This window comes from Megalobrama amblycephala, linkage group LG3 (assembly GCF_018812025.1).
Source record: "Megalobrama amblycephala isolate DHTTF-2021 linkage group LG3, ASM1881202v1, whole genome shotgun sequence".
Taxonomy (NCBI): domain Eukaryota; kingdom Metazoa; phylum Chordata; class Actinopteri; order Cypriniformes; family Xenocyprididae; genus Megalobrama; species Megalobrama amblycephala.
Window position 1 is genome coordinate 7,646,665 of NC_063046.1, and position 15,900 is coordinate 7,662,564.

Below are 15,900 nucleotides of genomic sequence, written 5' to 3' on the forward strand. Positions count from 1 at the left end.
AAGGCTTCCACGCAGAAGGCGCAGGGCTGCCAACATCCGGCAGGGCTGGAGGACTGACTGAGCGTCACTGTGTCACTAAAGTTGACAGAGTAACGGTAAAGGTCTTTGCACACCGAGGGCCCTATTTTAACGATCTAAACGCAAAGTGTAAAGCGCACGGCGCAGGTGCACTCAGGACGTGTCCAAATCCACTTTTGCTATTTTAACGACGGAAAAACGGTCCGTGCGCCGGGGCGCATTTTTGAAATGGGTTGTCCCTATTCTCTTAATGAGTAATGTGCGTAACGTTCAATAAACCAATCAGAGCGTCATCTCCCATTCCCTTTAAGAGCAAGATGCGCTCGCGCCATGGCGGATTGCTATTTACATGGCAATTTAAATAGCAATGCGGCAGCAATGCGCCTGAACACACCTCTTTTTTAGACAAGCACGCCCATGGGCGCACTAACTGGCGCAAATGCATTTACTAATTTAAGGACGTGGCGCTGAACGGGAAAACGCGAACGGCGCCAGACGCAAACTAGCAAACACACTTGCGCTGCGCCTTGCGTCGCATTGCGCCGGGTGTATTATAGGGCCCCGAGTCAGAAATTCACGTCCGAAAATTTCGCACGTAAAAAAATTAATTCGACCTCACGTTATGTCAATCACGCTTACACACTGCTTCCGTCCGTCATAAAAATATTCGGATCAGGTTCGATTTTCTGCGTTTTTCGCAACGTACCGGGTGGGATAGGGTGGGAGTTGATACTTCCTCGTTGAAGTTTATCAGCCAGTCCTCATCATCCGTAGTCACTTCTCCCTCGTCGGGTGATGTTGTGGGCTCACACCCCTGGTCAAGTTCCACTTCCGGGGTGAGGGTCGGCGGTGGGTGGTAGCTCTCCATCTGCGGGGGCTCACATGAGTACTCCGTGGTCGATGGAGTCGACTCAGGCTCTGGGTCTGGCTGTGTTCTGGACCGGGATGTGACGCTCTCCAGACACCAGATGATAGCTCTTCTCCAGTTCAGTCCAGTGATGTCTGGGAGGTCCATGGGGTGTTGGTAGTTCGTCCTGATCCAGAACAGTGACTTCAGGGTCTTGTCGTCGTAAAGGCAGGTGACAGCAAGATGACAAAAACACTCAGTAAAGTCCAAAAAGTTGTGGCTCCATAGGTCCAGTCTTCAAACTGAAAGTCCGTGACTGTGACACGATACACCCATAATATAAATAATAAAACCCTACCAAACTGTTACCTTCACAAATTGGCTGAACATCTTGACAGACAGATACACAAACAGTTTTTGTTTCTTCCCATCAGTGGAAAAAAACTGGCACGCTATAATTTGGAATGAATTCTGTATAACGAGACAGTTTTTAAAATATCCCCAATACCTGCAGTGAGAAAAGAATAACATGATCAAATTGTAAATATTACTCTGTAGGAGTGGAATGCATTCATTCTGGGTTGGCACTGGCTGGCATGAGTTGGCAGTGAGGTTTTGGAGTCAAGTGGCATTCTACTGCACTGCTTTGATGGCAGTAACGCAGTAGAGACCGCACAGAAACACGGCTGTCAACAAAAGAGTGGGAGGCAAATGATTTGGCAGCTCTGAGCAATACTGTGGTCAAAATAACTTGAGCATAATAAATAAATAAAGTATTATAGAAGGATTGTGCATGATCCAAAATAATAATAAGACAAAAATGGTTATAGCTGAAAACAAGATTTTTCCCCTGAGTTGAACTTCATATTTCTTAGAAAAAAAGTTATTTTTGCTTGCCAGTTTGAGTTGAGATCAGTTCTGTCAAGGATCTAGAGATGATGTGGCATCAAAAATCATCAATCAATCAATTAATTTAATTCCAAGACCAATAAAATACAATTTGTTCATGGATATGACACGCAATGGAAATTTAGCATAAAATCAAGCTGTCAAAGTCAACTTCTGAAGGGTCATTCTACAACACAGGTCCCATTTGCGTCGCCATACACAGTACATGTGTAAAAATATATTTGTAACAACGATTTACTGATGTCATCTTTTAACATACATATTTGCTAAACACATCAACAAAAACGTATTTTGTCCCCACAGACAACTTTTCCTTGCTATTTTAGGAAATAAAAAAATGGAAATAAAACCTATAATATAACAACAACAACTGAGTGCTTTAGAAAACCCTCTTTTGTGCAGAACTACTTCCTTCTGCCACAGATTCAAATCTCAAGTTGACAGTATAACAGTCTCCGAAAACATCTAAAAAAAATGTAAAATAGGCGCAAAGTTTATATAGGAGTCACATATTTGAGGTCTAAATAAAAAACTCACTACAAAAAAATAAAAATACGGTGGATTTGCTTGACCGCCATGACATTCGCCGTAAGCAGAGTGATACAAACTGCAAAACGGTTCCAGTGCTGATACTGGGGGAATATCGCACAGCTCTCAGCCAATCAGATTCGAGAACCAGAAAGAACAGTTGTATATAATATAATATAATATAATATAATATAATATAATATAATATAATTAACTGTTGGATATTTGTATAAATTTCAACAACAAATTCTCTTTCTAAACAGTACAATGCTCTGTTACCTTAACATTTTAACCTGATGGCAGAATGCAAATAACATTTAAACAATTATTTATCTCCTAAAATATCTAAAATATCAAACATTTACTTGAAGCCCACTTTAATAAACTGAAAAAGGCACCTGTTTCATAAAATAACCCTACAGTCATAAGTCAAAAGTGATCCCTGAAAGTTACAGCACTTCAGTCTTTCACGATTCAGCTCAGAGTTGCTGAGTTTTGAAGCAAAGGTTGGGAGAAGAGGCCTGAACAATGTTTGCACAGCCATGTCTCTTTCAGGTCCCATAGCACACGCCAGGAAGAAGGGCAGACAATGTTTGGCGACTGTCTGGGCGGAGGCTATGTTAAGGCCGTGAGCTGGACAAAGCAGAGTTACTAAGTCAATGTTTTCAATGACGGTATTTAACAGTCAACAGTATAGAGTAGACGATTAGACCACAATGCGACCCTGGAGAGAAACTGAAAGAAGCACAGCCAGTATTTCTGACCCCAACAGACCGCATAACGTGAGATCTGGGGTGCTTTTGAGGTGAATATTTGAGTGGGTTTGTGATTAACAAGCTTTTGGAATATGCGGTTGCTCAATCAAGATCAGTCACGGCTGGACTCAGAGGTACACAGGGAGGCTTGTTTTCTATAAAGAGAGAAAAAATTGCTTTTCGGTGTTAAAGCTGAACTCTGCTCGTTTTCAGCATCATGTTCGCTGGACTAAAACAACTGTCGGTGATAATAACAGAAAGAAAAAGTAAAGTCATGTGAATTCCAGAAGTTTTGTAATCAGACACTATGCTGGTGTGTTATAATAAAAATGGCAATGCTATTCGAATGCAGGCAAAAAAAAATTACAGGATTAGTTGATCTAAAACTGATAACTGATAACACAAAAGGAGATATTTTGAAGAATAAACAGCAGTCAACACATATTAAGGTTCTTCAAAGAAAAAAGGATTGACCAATATAGAAATTCTGGATAATACGATCAATCTTGTTACTACGGAAGAGGATTAGGGCCAAGCAATAATAAAAAAATAAAACCATCTCGAGATTAAAGTTGTTAAATTTCGAGAAAAAACTCGTTAAATTTCGAGAAAAAAGTCAAGATAAAATGTTGAGAATAAAGTCATTAAATTATGAGGAAAAAGTTGTTAAATTACGAGAACAAATTCGTTAAATTATGAATTTGTTTTCATAATTTAATGACTTTTTTCTCGTAATTTAATGACTTTATTCTCATAATTTAATGACTTTATTCTCAACATTTTATCTCGACTTTTTTCTCTAAATTTAACGACATTTTTCTCATAATTTAACAAATTTGTTCTCGTAATTTAACAACTTTTTTCTCGTAATTTAATGACTTTATTCTCAACATTTTATCTCGACTTTTTTCTCGAAATTTAACAAGTTTTTTTCTCGTAATTTAACGAGTTTATTCTCAACATTTTATCTTGACTTTTTTCTTGAAATTTAACGAGTTATTTCTCGTAATTTAACGAGTTTATTCTCAACATTTTATCTCGACTTTTTTCTTGAAATTTAACAAGTTTATTCTCAACATTTTATCTCGACTTTTTTCTTGAAATTTAACGAGTTTTTTCTCGTAATTTAACGAGTTTATTCTCAACATTTTATCTCGACTTTTTTCTCAAAATGTAACAAGTTTTTTCTCATAATTTAACAAGTTTATTCTCAACATTTTATCTCAACTTTTTTCTCGAAATGTAACCATTTTTTCTCGAAATTTAACGAGTTTTTTTCTCGAAATTTAACAACTTTAATCTCGAGATGGTTTTATTTTTTTATTATTGCTTGGCCCTAATCCTCTTCCGTATGTTACTGTTAATTAAAACTAAAACTAGTAAATAAAAAATAAAATAATTAAAATATAAATATTAGACGAAAAACGTAAAAAACTTTTTTTTATTTCAGTTAGTTGCCAAAGCAACATTTCTAATGCTTATTTTAAGTTGAAGTACTAATAAAACTGAAATAAAAATAAATTAAAAAATTACAGCATATAAATTAAAGAAAAATAACACTAATAAGCCAATAATAAAAACAGTTAAATCTCAGAGTTATATACCAGCTTCAACAATCATAAAGCACACGTCAAGAGACAACCTTTAAAGGGTTAAATATTCAACATAACCTTTCACTATCCTTTTAAGTTAGAGCTATATGATGACAAAATGGCAGATATCTTGAGTCTTGAATATTGGCCAATAAATATCTAAAATTGGCAGGAGGTTATTTAAAAATATTAACGATAATGTCTGAGTCCGGTAACTCAAACTGTAGAGCACTGTGCAACAGCGTCATGGGTCATGGGTTTGATTCCCAGTGTAAGCCACTTAAAAGCATCTGCAAAATGTGTACATGTAAATATAAACCAATATAATATCGGTACAGTATGTTGTGCATCCCTTTTCATAACCAATAATTTTGTGTTGCATGTAAAAATAACAGGTTTGGAACAACCAAAAACTCGTAGCTCTCCACAAACTAAAAAGAAAGAAAATGCAGAAAGAAATAAAGAAAGAGAAACGGCAACACTGAACGGCACCCAGCGTCTTTACCTGTCGCTGTTCTGTAGTGGAGCTCCATCTTTGCTCCAGGAGAGGTTTGGAGGTGGTAATCCCTGAGCGGGACACACCAGCGTGAGGCTGTGAGTAGCATTGGTTAGGTAAGCGTTCCTGCCCACATGGATCCTGAGATCCCTCTGGAAGTTCATTGCAGATCCGTGATTCCTTTGACGAACGATTACCGCTCGACTGCCTCTTTTCGACCCCATTTCCCCAGTAAGTTCTGAAGTGTTTGGCGTCTTATCTAAATGATTGTCCATCGTAGTGCCTTCCTCAGTAGGCACCCCTTGCCCTGCGACAGCCAAATCCTCTATTAGTTTGTCGATCAGGTGCGACGCCATTTCATCCGATACATCCCCGCTCTCTGCCAGCAGACTGATGTTCTTCACAAGCTCCTCGAACTGTGCAGGTTCAAGGACAAAGGCTCCTGTGTGGCTCCTGGCCCCTGAAGCCAAAGCATAGTTCCCCAAAGCAAGGGTATCCCAGAGCTCCTTAGGCTGGCCGTGATCGTCTCGGTAGAACTCGTTTTTTTGCACCCAGCTCGGGTGAGATTTTGGAGCCTTCTTTCCCGGTGGAAACCCCTCATGGCACTTCGAACCAGCGTAACCTCCTTCTTTGTTGAGGTACGGATGAAAGTTCCTACTTCTTTCCTTCCCCAAACCCTTTCCTTCAGGCTGTTCCAGGAGTCTATTGTTGTATCCGATCAGCTTCAGGATGAAGGTGTCTGAATCTTGATTGGCCCAGCAACGGTACAGTCCGATATCTCCAGCTTCCAGGTTGTAGATCCTCAAAGCCCCAGACTTGGTGATGCTCAGACGTTTGGAACTAGACAGTTCACTCCCATCCTTTTCCCAGCGGATCTGAGCTTTAGGGAAATTCCGCACGGGACACTTGATAATGACGGCGGTCTTGGGAAGAAGGTAGGCTCGTCCTCCAATGGTAAAACTGAGCCGTTTTTCTTGTCGGGTCTGGATGTAGATGCGTTTCAGGCCAATGACCTGAGGGCAACGTTTTCTGGAGTGAACATGCTCTGTGGAAAGAGAAACGGAAGAAGTTTAGGCGGTTCAAACAACCGTTAGGGCTAATTACTTTAGTTCTGCATGAGGTTATGAACGCTTTTGAAACCCCCAAATAATCTCTGCAGTTCAGACTCTTGATTTCAAGCCCAATGAAGTCAATTCACACAGGACAGAAGGACTTTGGAAAGTTTAGGTTAAAAAAAACACAAGGGCACAATGTGGATATACGTTCTCCGCTTGCAGGCGGATTTCTCAAGAGAATGAAAACGTGCTCTTGGACCGTCCCTTACCAAGGGACCTTATCAAGATATACAAACCGATAAACCAAATTCAGTTTGAACCTAAAGCTAAAAAAAAGAAACCTAATCAAAATCGATTTTTCTGAACCGTAGCATTAATCAGAAAGCATTTCAAAGAAGTTTCATATGATCATAATATACAGTATGTTCACTTAGACTAGAGATATTATATATGACCATGGAGAGTTCATTGGTTCATGGGTATCATGAGAACAATGATAACAGGCTAAGTGATACATACTGATCCCTGCTATTTATTTGAGAAATTTGAGATGGAACTCAAGTAGGATTGTGTTGTTACTACAGCTCAAAACATCAGGGGGTCCCAAAATCTTTTTATGAAATTTCCCTTGTGTTGGTATCCGAATGTATGGAGACCATAGTGAGAGCAAGATCAAACAGAGGTCAGCTCTAAGTTAAATTACAGGCACAATTTACACTAAATTTACAAGAATACATTCAGGCGTAATGGGGTTACACACTGGGTAAACTGCAGGTGAAGGATGGTTAAAGTATAGCGTATCTTACTGCTGCAGGGGCTCATACGGCAGCTCCTGATCAGAGGAGGAAGAGGGAGGTCACTGCAGGATGACCTGTCCAGAGTGACCAGCTGACCGGAGGCCGTCTGTCTCCTACAGACAGGTTCCCTCCGCTGGACACCTTTACCACATGTCACAGAGCACTGCAAACACATATGGACAAACATATATATATTAAAAAAAAAACCTTTCTTAAAGGAATAGTCCACAGAAAAATAGAAAATTAATCCTGGTGTAAAATTATGGAGCATCCACACCAATGCACAATAACTTTCTGTTTATTATAAGCACACATAGTTATGTTGTCTGTTATGTTATGTGTAAAAAAAATACTAAAATGTATTTGAAATACATTTATTTTGTACTAAGTATACTACAAATACATTTGGGTCAATGGGCCATAATAATAATTATAAAAAAAGATATGCCATCCAAAGTATGTAAGGTAGTACAACTAGATCTCTTTTATTGAATCTAAAAGGTTTTAATTATATTTTGCTACATATAAATGTATTTTAAAGATTTTGAAGTGTCAAAAGGTCATTCGGTTTAACCGTCCAAAGGGCAATACAGCCATTTCATTTGTGATTAAAACATCTTAAAATGTAATAAATGTATATATTTTTTATTCTGGCATGATTTTATAACATCATATATCAACATAGTGCAAAATGGCATTAAAATTATGTGTAGAAGTCGTTGCTTTGTTATGAGAAAGAATGAATTTCTTTGATGTCATTCGGAGTAACCAATATAATGGGACCATTTTGGATTAAGTCATGTGGTCAATATCATGTGACAGGATGTGACATCATTCAGACACCTGCAAAGAACCACATGGTCGTGAAGCAAAGTAACTAACTCTCTCTTAACTATTTGAAAAATTCATGTTTTCACTTGATCATACGCATGTCCCGAAACATCAGGTCATTCGGTACAACCGCTATAAAACATGGAAAATGATGTAATATTTTAAAAACTTGTACTAAATATAAAATGTTTGATTGTCCTTTTGCTAGCTAGATATCAGCCTGTTAGCATTGTTTGAAAATATCGTCATTCGGTATAACCAGAAGTGTTATTCGGTAAAACTGAAATTTTGGTTAAACCAAATGACTTTTTGGTGACAAATTTTGTCCATCTTGTAAAAAATGACAAAAGCAGTGTTAATTGATTATAAAAACCGCATAATCTCATTGTTACAATTAATTTTGAAGTTTTTTTACACTTTTAAAAACCATATTTGTCAATAACCCATTTACATATTTACATGTTTAATAAAAATCCCCTGCACTTGTACTTTTGGTATATTAAACTGGTATACTTACAATCTGCTTAATTGGAACAACTAATTTTCTACTTAATGCACTTTAACTGTCCAGAAGTAGTCTTGAGGTCCAACTAAACATATACTGAAGTATTGATTGTGCTGAAGTGGAACTATTGCAAGTATACTTTAGCTATATACTTTAAATATCTTGCATTTAAAGACTGATATTATACAGAGATCAAACAATCCTTAATAATAGTGATAATAAAACACTTTTTAGTCATAATATTAAGAAATGTGGATTGTGCAATAAAGAAATACTCCAAAAAAAAAGTTTAATTACATTTTTATTTCAGTAAGTCTTAAGTGATATGTCAATAAATATGTTAAAGGATTTGAAGTATACTTAGTATGAAATAAATGTATTTTAAATAAATTTTGGTATAGGTTTTTTTTTTTGTTTGTTTGTTTTTTACTAGGGGTGAAAGGGCCTTATCATCTTCAGAATTGTCATTTTTGAATAACTAAAATTTTTTTTACCTACTTCTGCAGTTCATGGGTTGGAACAGCATTTACTCTTCTACTGCTTTTAAATGAATCTAAATATATAGTACCATTCAAAAGTCTGCATCTGCTAAGATTTTTTTAAAAGTTTTTGAAGGAAATTGATTAAAATACAGTAAAAAAAACTGTTTTTGAATTCATATTTATGAATGTAATTTATTCTTGTGATGGCAAAGCATCACTACTCCATTCTTCAGTGTCACATGATCCTTCAGAAATCATTCTAATATGATGATTTGCTGCTCAAGAAACATTTCTGATTATTATCAATGTTGAAAACAGTTGTGCTGCTTCATATTTTTGTTGAAACCGTGATACTTTTTTTATTCTTTCAGGATTCTTTAATCAATAGAAAGTTCAGAAGAACAGCATTTATTTGAAATAGAAATCTTTTGTCACAATATAAACGTCTTTACTGTCAGTTTTTGTAAATTCAATGCATGCACGCTAAATAAAAGTTTTTTGTTGTTGTTGTTGTTTTTTTACAGAATCTTGGAGGCCGATAGCCTTGAGGGCTTCGGGCGACCCGAGTTAAGAGTCCTGGCTCGTGGACTTTTCCCGATCTCATCCCCCCTTTCTCTCTCCCACCTCGCTTCCTGTTCACTCTGTACTATCCTATCATAATAAAGGCAAAAATCGCCAAAAAAAAAAAAGAATCTTGATTAGAAACACACCTTGGACCACTCTCCACCTTCCAGACGAGGCAGCAGACAGTCAGGGTTGGTGCAGGTCCTGTGGACATCGGGTTTGGTTCCAGCGCACTCCTCGTCTCTCAACCTGCGGTAGCTTCCAGTAGCTAGTCTCTGTCTACAGTAAACCTTACGCCACTGCGTACCTCTGCCGCACGAATGAGAGCACTGACCCGGAGACGAAACAAACACCAACAGAAACACAAACAGATCAACATCAGTCGTTCCCACATATGCTACAATCACAGAGCGAATCCAATCACACAACCAAGGGTGTAGAATTTGGTAGGGATGCTAGGGACATGTCCCTACCAATATCCAGTGACTACTGAATTGTCCCTAGCAATAATTTTTGATAAAACAACAAAAATATATTTATATGCAACCACAGATGGGCGCATCTGAAATGGGTCATACCATTGACATTACCTGAGAAGTCAAAGTAAATACGTTAGAAAACTGCATGCGCTCTTTCCAGGACATGCAAAGGTAAGTGTTTATCATTTGAGCTGTTGTTGAAGTTTACCATCTTTAACTTTAACTTCATGTTGTTAAACCGAATGTAAGAAAGCAAACTCTGTTAAATTATACAACACTGAAATAAGGGTGTGCGGTTTATCTGTCAAAAAGATTTGCATGAAATTTGTGTTCTTTACTATAGCAACAGTAGACTCTCGCTTTCTTTCAGAATCATGATTAGTTCAATTAAATTTTAATTTTTAAATAAAGGGATGAGTCGGAGCTGACAGCCTCATGGGCAGCGCTCCAATATATAGTGCGGATAAGCTTCAGGTGACCCGAGTTTGAGGACCTTTCCCGAACTCGTCCTCCTCTCTCTCCCACTTTGCTTCCTGTCGAATACCTATACTGTCCTCATAGGCAAAAACGGCAAAAATATATCAACAAAATAAAATAAAAATTAAAGCGATGTACTACAACGTCATTAAGAGAACTCTGACCCTCGAAAAACTGTATAATTCGCACCCGGCCTGTAAATGCTTTACAAACAATCATGTATGTACTCTGATACTCTGATGTACTGATGTAAGTTAATTCTCCTTGTCATCATTGCTTACCTTTACCTTACTGTATAACATTACAGAATTATACTTGAAGTCAATAAAAGCTAAAAGCCTTAATGTCAATCACTGAATAACACTTTTTTTCTCCGTTATGACTATGTTTGTTTAGATATTTTATAATAAAGCATATTCCTACCTATATCTATGAATAAAGGCTTTAGATGAAGTGAAAATGCAATTAAAAATCTATCATAAATACAAAAATATTATCCCCACCAATGTCAAAATCAAACCTAGCACTTGATGTGCAGATGTGTTTACAGTAGAAAAGCCAAATAAAGTTGCAAAGTCAGCAATAAAAATGATTTCACATCATGTTCCATAACCAAATATTCTCAAAAACACACGCTCAATGAGAATAACATGTCCTTCAAAGTGTTTATGTGACTCTCTGGCACTTTCTGCTATTTTAATCAAATAAGCAAATTTAAACACAGTCTCTCCTTTTAATGTCATTGCTGTCTAGGAGAAACCATTGACATTCACACTGTCAGTCCAAATCTGATTATTTGTGTATCTGATTGGAAACCGATCTAAATGACTGGCTGTCCACAATGTGTATCAAAACTGCTCAGATTTGTGTGTCCTGTGGCACTGAGATTATCTGCGGAGGGGTTTGAAAATCTTGTCTTACAATATGACAATAATGTGTAGCCGCAAAGCTGACTACTATGTCTAAAGAAGCAGAGGGAGAAACGCAGAGCTGTCAGACTGAAATGGATTTCCAGAAACTAGATCTGAATAGGATTTTAAGCTACATATGAATGCAGCTTGAAATGGATTTGTAATTATCGGATTATGTGTGAGTGCTTGCCATTCACACATGCTACATATAATAAAGAAAAATCGGTCTTTAGTCATTTCTATCTAAATTCACTGGGGTCACTAACCTGTTGCCACTTCTCCGCCTCCCAGGACGGTGGACACGCCACCTGGTTGCAGGCTTGCAGTTCTGGAGGTCTTGTCTCCACACAGTCTTTGCTGGACACCAGTTCAGTGCGATTTCCTGCCACAGACCTCACGCAGGACACGCCGCGCGTCTGTAGCCCCACACCACACGACACCGAACACTGGTTCCACACGCTCACCTCCCATCTGAAGAAAACACACAAACACACAGCTTATGTGCATTCACAAACCATGTTTGATGAAAGATTATACATTTTCATATAACCATGCACAGATGAATCATGCACAATAAGACCAAGAACATGCATTACATTTTCATTTCATCCTTCATTTAATACAAAAAGCCAAAAATATTCCTTACCACAATAAACTAAACGTTTATGATTTAGCAGAATATTATTGTATGGATTTTGCACGCTAATGCAAAACATGAAGTTACACTGCCACTGTCTTTGAACTTGGCATTTGCATTCCATGACAATCAAGATCGGACAGATCCATACGAAGCCGATCATATGGCTTAAGCGCTGGGCATTTCAAATTTAAACAATACAGCCCATATAATCTGAGATAACAATCAAGCTTTTGTCCATAAACGTATGAACTATTGTAATATTCTGAGCCGAGGTACATAAAAAGCCACATGAAAGATATCAGCTCCAGTAAAGTCATTTATTCCATAATGCACCGCTCTAAAAAGCCAGCTGTCCTGCTTTTGTTGGCAAATGGTCAGTTAACAGGAAATCACATTATTTTCATCACATGTCCTTATTTTCAGAGCAGTCTGACAACCTACTAAGATTAAATCTGAATTTGGTCTTTGAACATAATCTAGGCCAGCGGGTTCAATTTTAGCTCCTTGTTAAGGAGCTGGATGAATCATAAGGTTTTTTATTCCACACTTGCTTTTGCACGCAACGTCTTTCCTCGACAAACACATTTGGAGTTGAAAGAATTAATTAGTGGCGTTTGCTAAGGCAAGCATCACTGTTATTATCGTGCATGCTTACGGTTAACGAGGGTTGTGCTATTACTTCTTTTTAAATGATCAGACTTACGTCTGGCAGTTTTGTGAACAGATTTTCGCCTGACAGACGATAAAAAGGTTAAAAAAATTAAATAAAAAAAAGCCATAGACTTGACTGAAGTAAAGGCCTGCGCCACATCTAGAGATCAGAATATCATAGAGATTTGTTTGTGGACAGACACTTTTAGCACCTTACCAATCAATAACAGAACTTAAATAACATCTTTAATTACAATCTGTTCCTCACACAAAATCGTATGACATTAGAAAACTTGGAATATCACGCATGAGTCATGTGGACTACTTTTTAGTGTGTTTTTTAGACCTTGACAGCCGTTGTCATCAGTGTTGGGGGTGACGCATTACAAGTAAACAGATTACTTTTTTCAAGTAGCTAGTAATGTAACGCATTACTTTCAAATTTAAAACAAAATATTTGAGTTGCTTTTTCAAGTAAGTAACGCAATTTACTTTGTTTTCAAATGTTTTGACTGATAGCTCTCCTGACCCCATGTTGTGTGAACGTGATTATTGTAGTTCTACACTAAATGTGAACATGCATTTACTCATCTCACATTCACAAAAACAGATTCAGTATTCCTCAAAATGATTAAAAACAGTGAAATTCAAACTCTGAATATTATGCAAACCTGCAGTAATTAAATGTTAAATAACACAAATATACTTTATGTATTTAATCTCACTTTATTAACCAATGTCTTTGCTGCTGACCTTTGAAGAGCCAATTCAACCATATGAATAATAAAAAAAGACTTCAGATAAACATAACATTTGTGTGTTTTTTTTTTTTTGTTTTTGTTTTTTTAATTTATTGCTGAAGTAAGAGTGTTTTATTTGAGCTGCACTCTCTACTGTACAGATGTGAATTTGCATTTCCTTCAGCCTAAGGCTTTTGGTGTAAAAGGGCCTTTACATTTGGCAAAAATAGAACTTTTTTGTTGTTAAAAAAAAAGAAACAAGCAAGCCCAGCCCAGGTGAGAAAAAGTAACGCAAAAGTTACACGTTACTTTCCGTAAAAAGTAATCAAGTAATGCAATTAGTTACTTTTTTATGGAGTAACTCAATGCTTTTAAAAGTATCTTTCCCCAACACTGGTTGTCACTATGAATTGTCCTTGTATACAAGAATAATAATAATAATAATAATAATAATGTGTTCCATAGACCAAAATATAACAGCATACAGGTTTGCAACTGAGAGCAAATAATGATAGCAATGAATAATGTTCATATTTTGGTAAATTTTTAACTTAAATGGAGGTAGTAATTCAACAAAGTAGATGAAGGAACATTTTTATTTTCCTTCTCATTATAACAATTATTCATAAAGCACTGTTTATTTGTTCATCATTTAGTTCGCAGCCATGTGTAAAATACACTACCATTCAAAAGTCTGGGGTCAGTCATGTTTTATTTTATTTATTTATTTTTTTTATTATTTAAAAAAAATATTCTTACTTAGCAAGGATCCAATAAATTGATCAAAAGTTAAAAAAATAAATAAATAAATAAACTTACATTGTTACACAAATAAATAAATGCAGTTCTTTTGAATGTATGGTTTCCACAAAAGTATCAGCATAACCTTTTCAACATTGATGATAATAATAAATGTTTCTTGAGCAGCAAATCATCATATTAGAATGATTTCTGAAGGATCATGTGACACTGAAGACTGGAGTAATGATGCTGAAAATTCAGCTTTGATCACAGGAATAAATTACATTTTACTATATATTCACATAGAAAATAGTTATTTTAAATGTAATAATATTTCACAATATTACCTCCTTGGTGAGCAGAAAAGACTTCATTTAAATAATCATACAGACTCCAAACTATTGAATTTCATGCTTTGGACCCATAATTGAATTTTTGCATGGGTAAAAATCCTAGCAAAAAAGTCCCACAGTACTTTCATATGGGGAGAAATTAGCTTATCGTTACTCTGAAATAGTGCAATTTGTAACAAATACATTTTTTCATAGTGATTTCTTTCAGACCATACCTCGGAGGACATGGTTGAGGGTTACAGATGCGAAGCAAGGAAGGCACAACTTTGGAGTCGTTGCAGAGTGTGTCATCAACAATTTCCTGTTTCAAGGTGCTCACACACCTGACAACAGCCATCTGTTTGCCTGCAACACAACACAGTGGTTTTGGCAGGGGAGTATTTAAGAGCTATATTTTTTTGTAGCCCAGGCTGATCACTATCTGCTCTCTTAGCAATTTTAGATTTCATGCTGATTTCATTTCATCTCGAAAGCTGGACATGTAAAAATCTAAATCAGTTCTTTAGCTGTAAGAAATTGTTATGTGCATTAAAGCTATTTGGGCAGTAAACACATTAGAGAGCTACTTTTCTCTAATGGGATTCATGGAGACTCACCAACAGCACATGATTCAGAGCAGGGAGTGAAGCCCATGTATTCCCAAGCATAATCATGCTGATCAGGGATCTGCTGGGGCCTCAAGGGCCGCCACGATGAGTCTGGAGATGCTAAACAGGGGCCTGAATCACAGGTCCTTTGTAAGGGAGGCTTGTCCTGGTCGCACTCTTCATCAGGAAGTTCGACTTCAGCTTGAGTGAAAGACAGCAGCACCTTACATTTCACCTGACGCCTTTGAACACCCAGACCACAAGACACACTGCAGGCCGACCACGGACCCGGGATGAACCTGCACACACACACACACACAAAAACACAATGAGATTCTGAGCATGATTTAAAGATATGCACATTCACAACCGGTTTAGCAGGCTGAATCAAATCAAACCCTTTTATGGCAAGTCAGTGAAAGACTGAGATCTCCAAAACCTTTGCTCAATGTTACGTTTAAATGCAGTAACATGTTTCTGACAACAGTATAATAAATTATATATGGGGGAAAAAAAAGAAATAAAAAAGAAATAAATACAATTTATTTTATGCCCATTTCACAAGATGTAATATAAGTCTCTGGTGTCTCCAGAATGTGTCTGTGAAGTTTGAGCTCAAAATCCCCCACAGATCATTTATTATAGCTTGTCAAATTTGCCCCCTTTTGGGTGTGAGCAAAAACACACCGTTTTTGTGTGTGTCCCTTTAAATGCAAATGAGCTGCTGCTCCCGGCCCCCTTTCCAGAAGAGGGCGGAGCTTTAACAGCTCAACAACAACAAAGCTGGAGAATCTCACGCAGCCAAAATGAGGATTGTCAGTAGCGGTGTTCAGCCTTACATTGTTCAAACCGGAGTCGACACTGATGGAGAGACTCAGGAAGAAGTTACAACTTTTAGAATGAAACTGGACGTTTCTGAACGGTTAGTGGATAAATTTATGT

General features: G+C 37.1%; 1 protein-coding gene across 2 annotated transcripts in view; it reads right to left on the reverse strand.

The window, feature by feature from the left end:
- adamtsl3 (ADAMTS-like 3) overlaps positions 1–15,900 on the reverse strand; it is a 245,072-nt gene that overhangs the window by 39,402 nt on the left and 189,770 nt on the right. For both annotated transcript variants that reach the window (XM_048183676.1, XM_048183677.1), the window contains 6 exons: positions 14,968–15,257; positions 14,587–14,716; positions 11,513–11,717; positions 9,526–9,708; positions 7,007–7,160; positions 5,155–6,190 (listed from right to left, as the gene is read on the reverse strand). In XM_048183676.1, the coding sequence (XP_048039633.1) occupies positions 5,155–6,190; positions 7,007–7,160; positions 9,526–9,708; positions 11,513–11,717; positions 14,587–14,716; positions 14,968–15,257 (1,998 nt within the window). The remainder of the gene's footprint in view (positions 1–5,154; positions 6,191–7,006; positions 7,161–9,525; positions 9,709–11,512; positions 11,718–14,586; positions 14,717–14,967; positions 15,258–15,900) is intronic.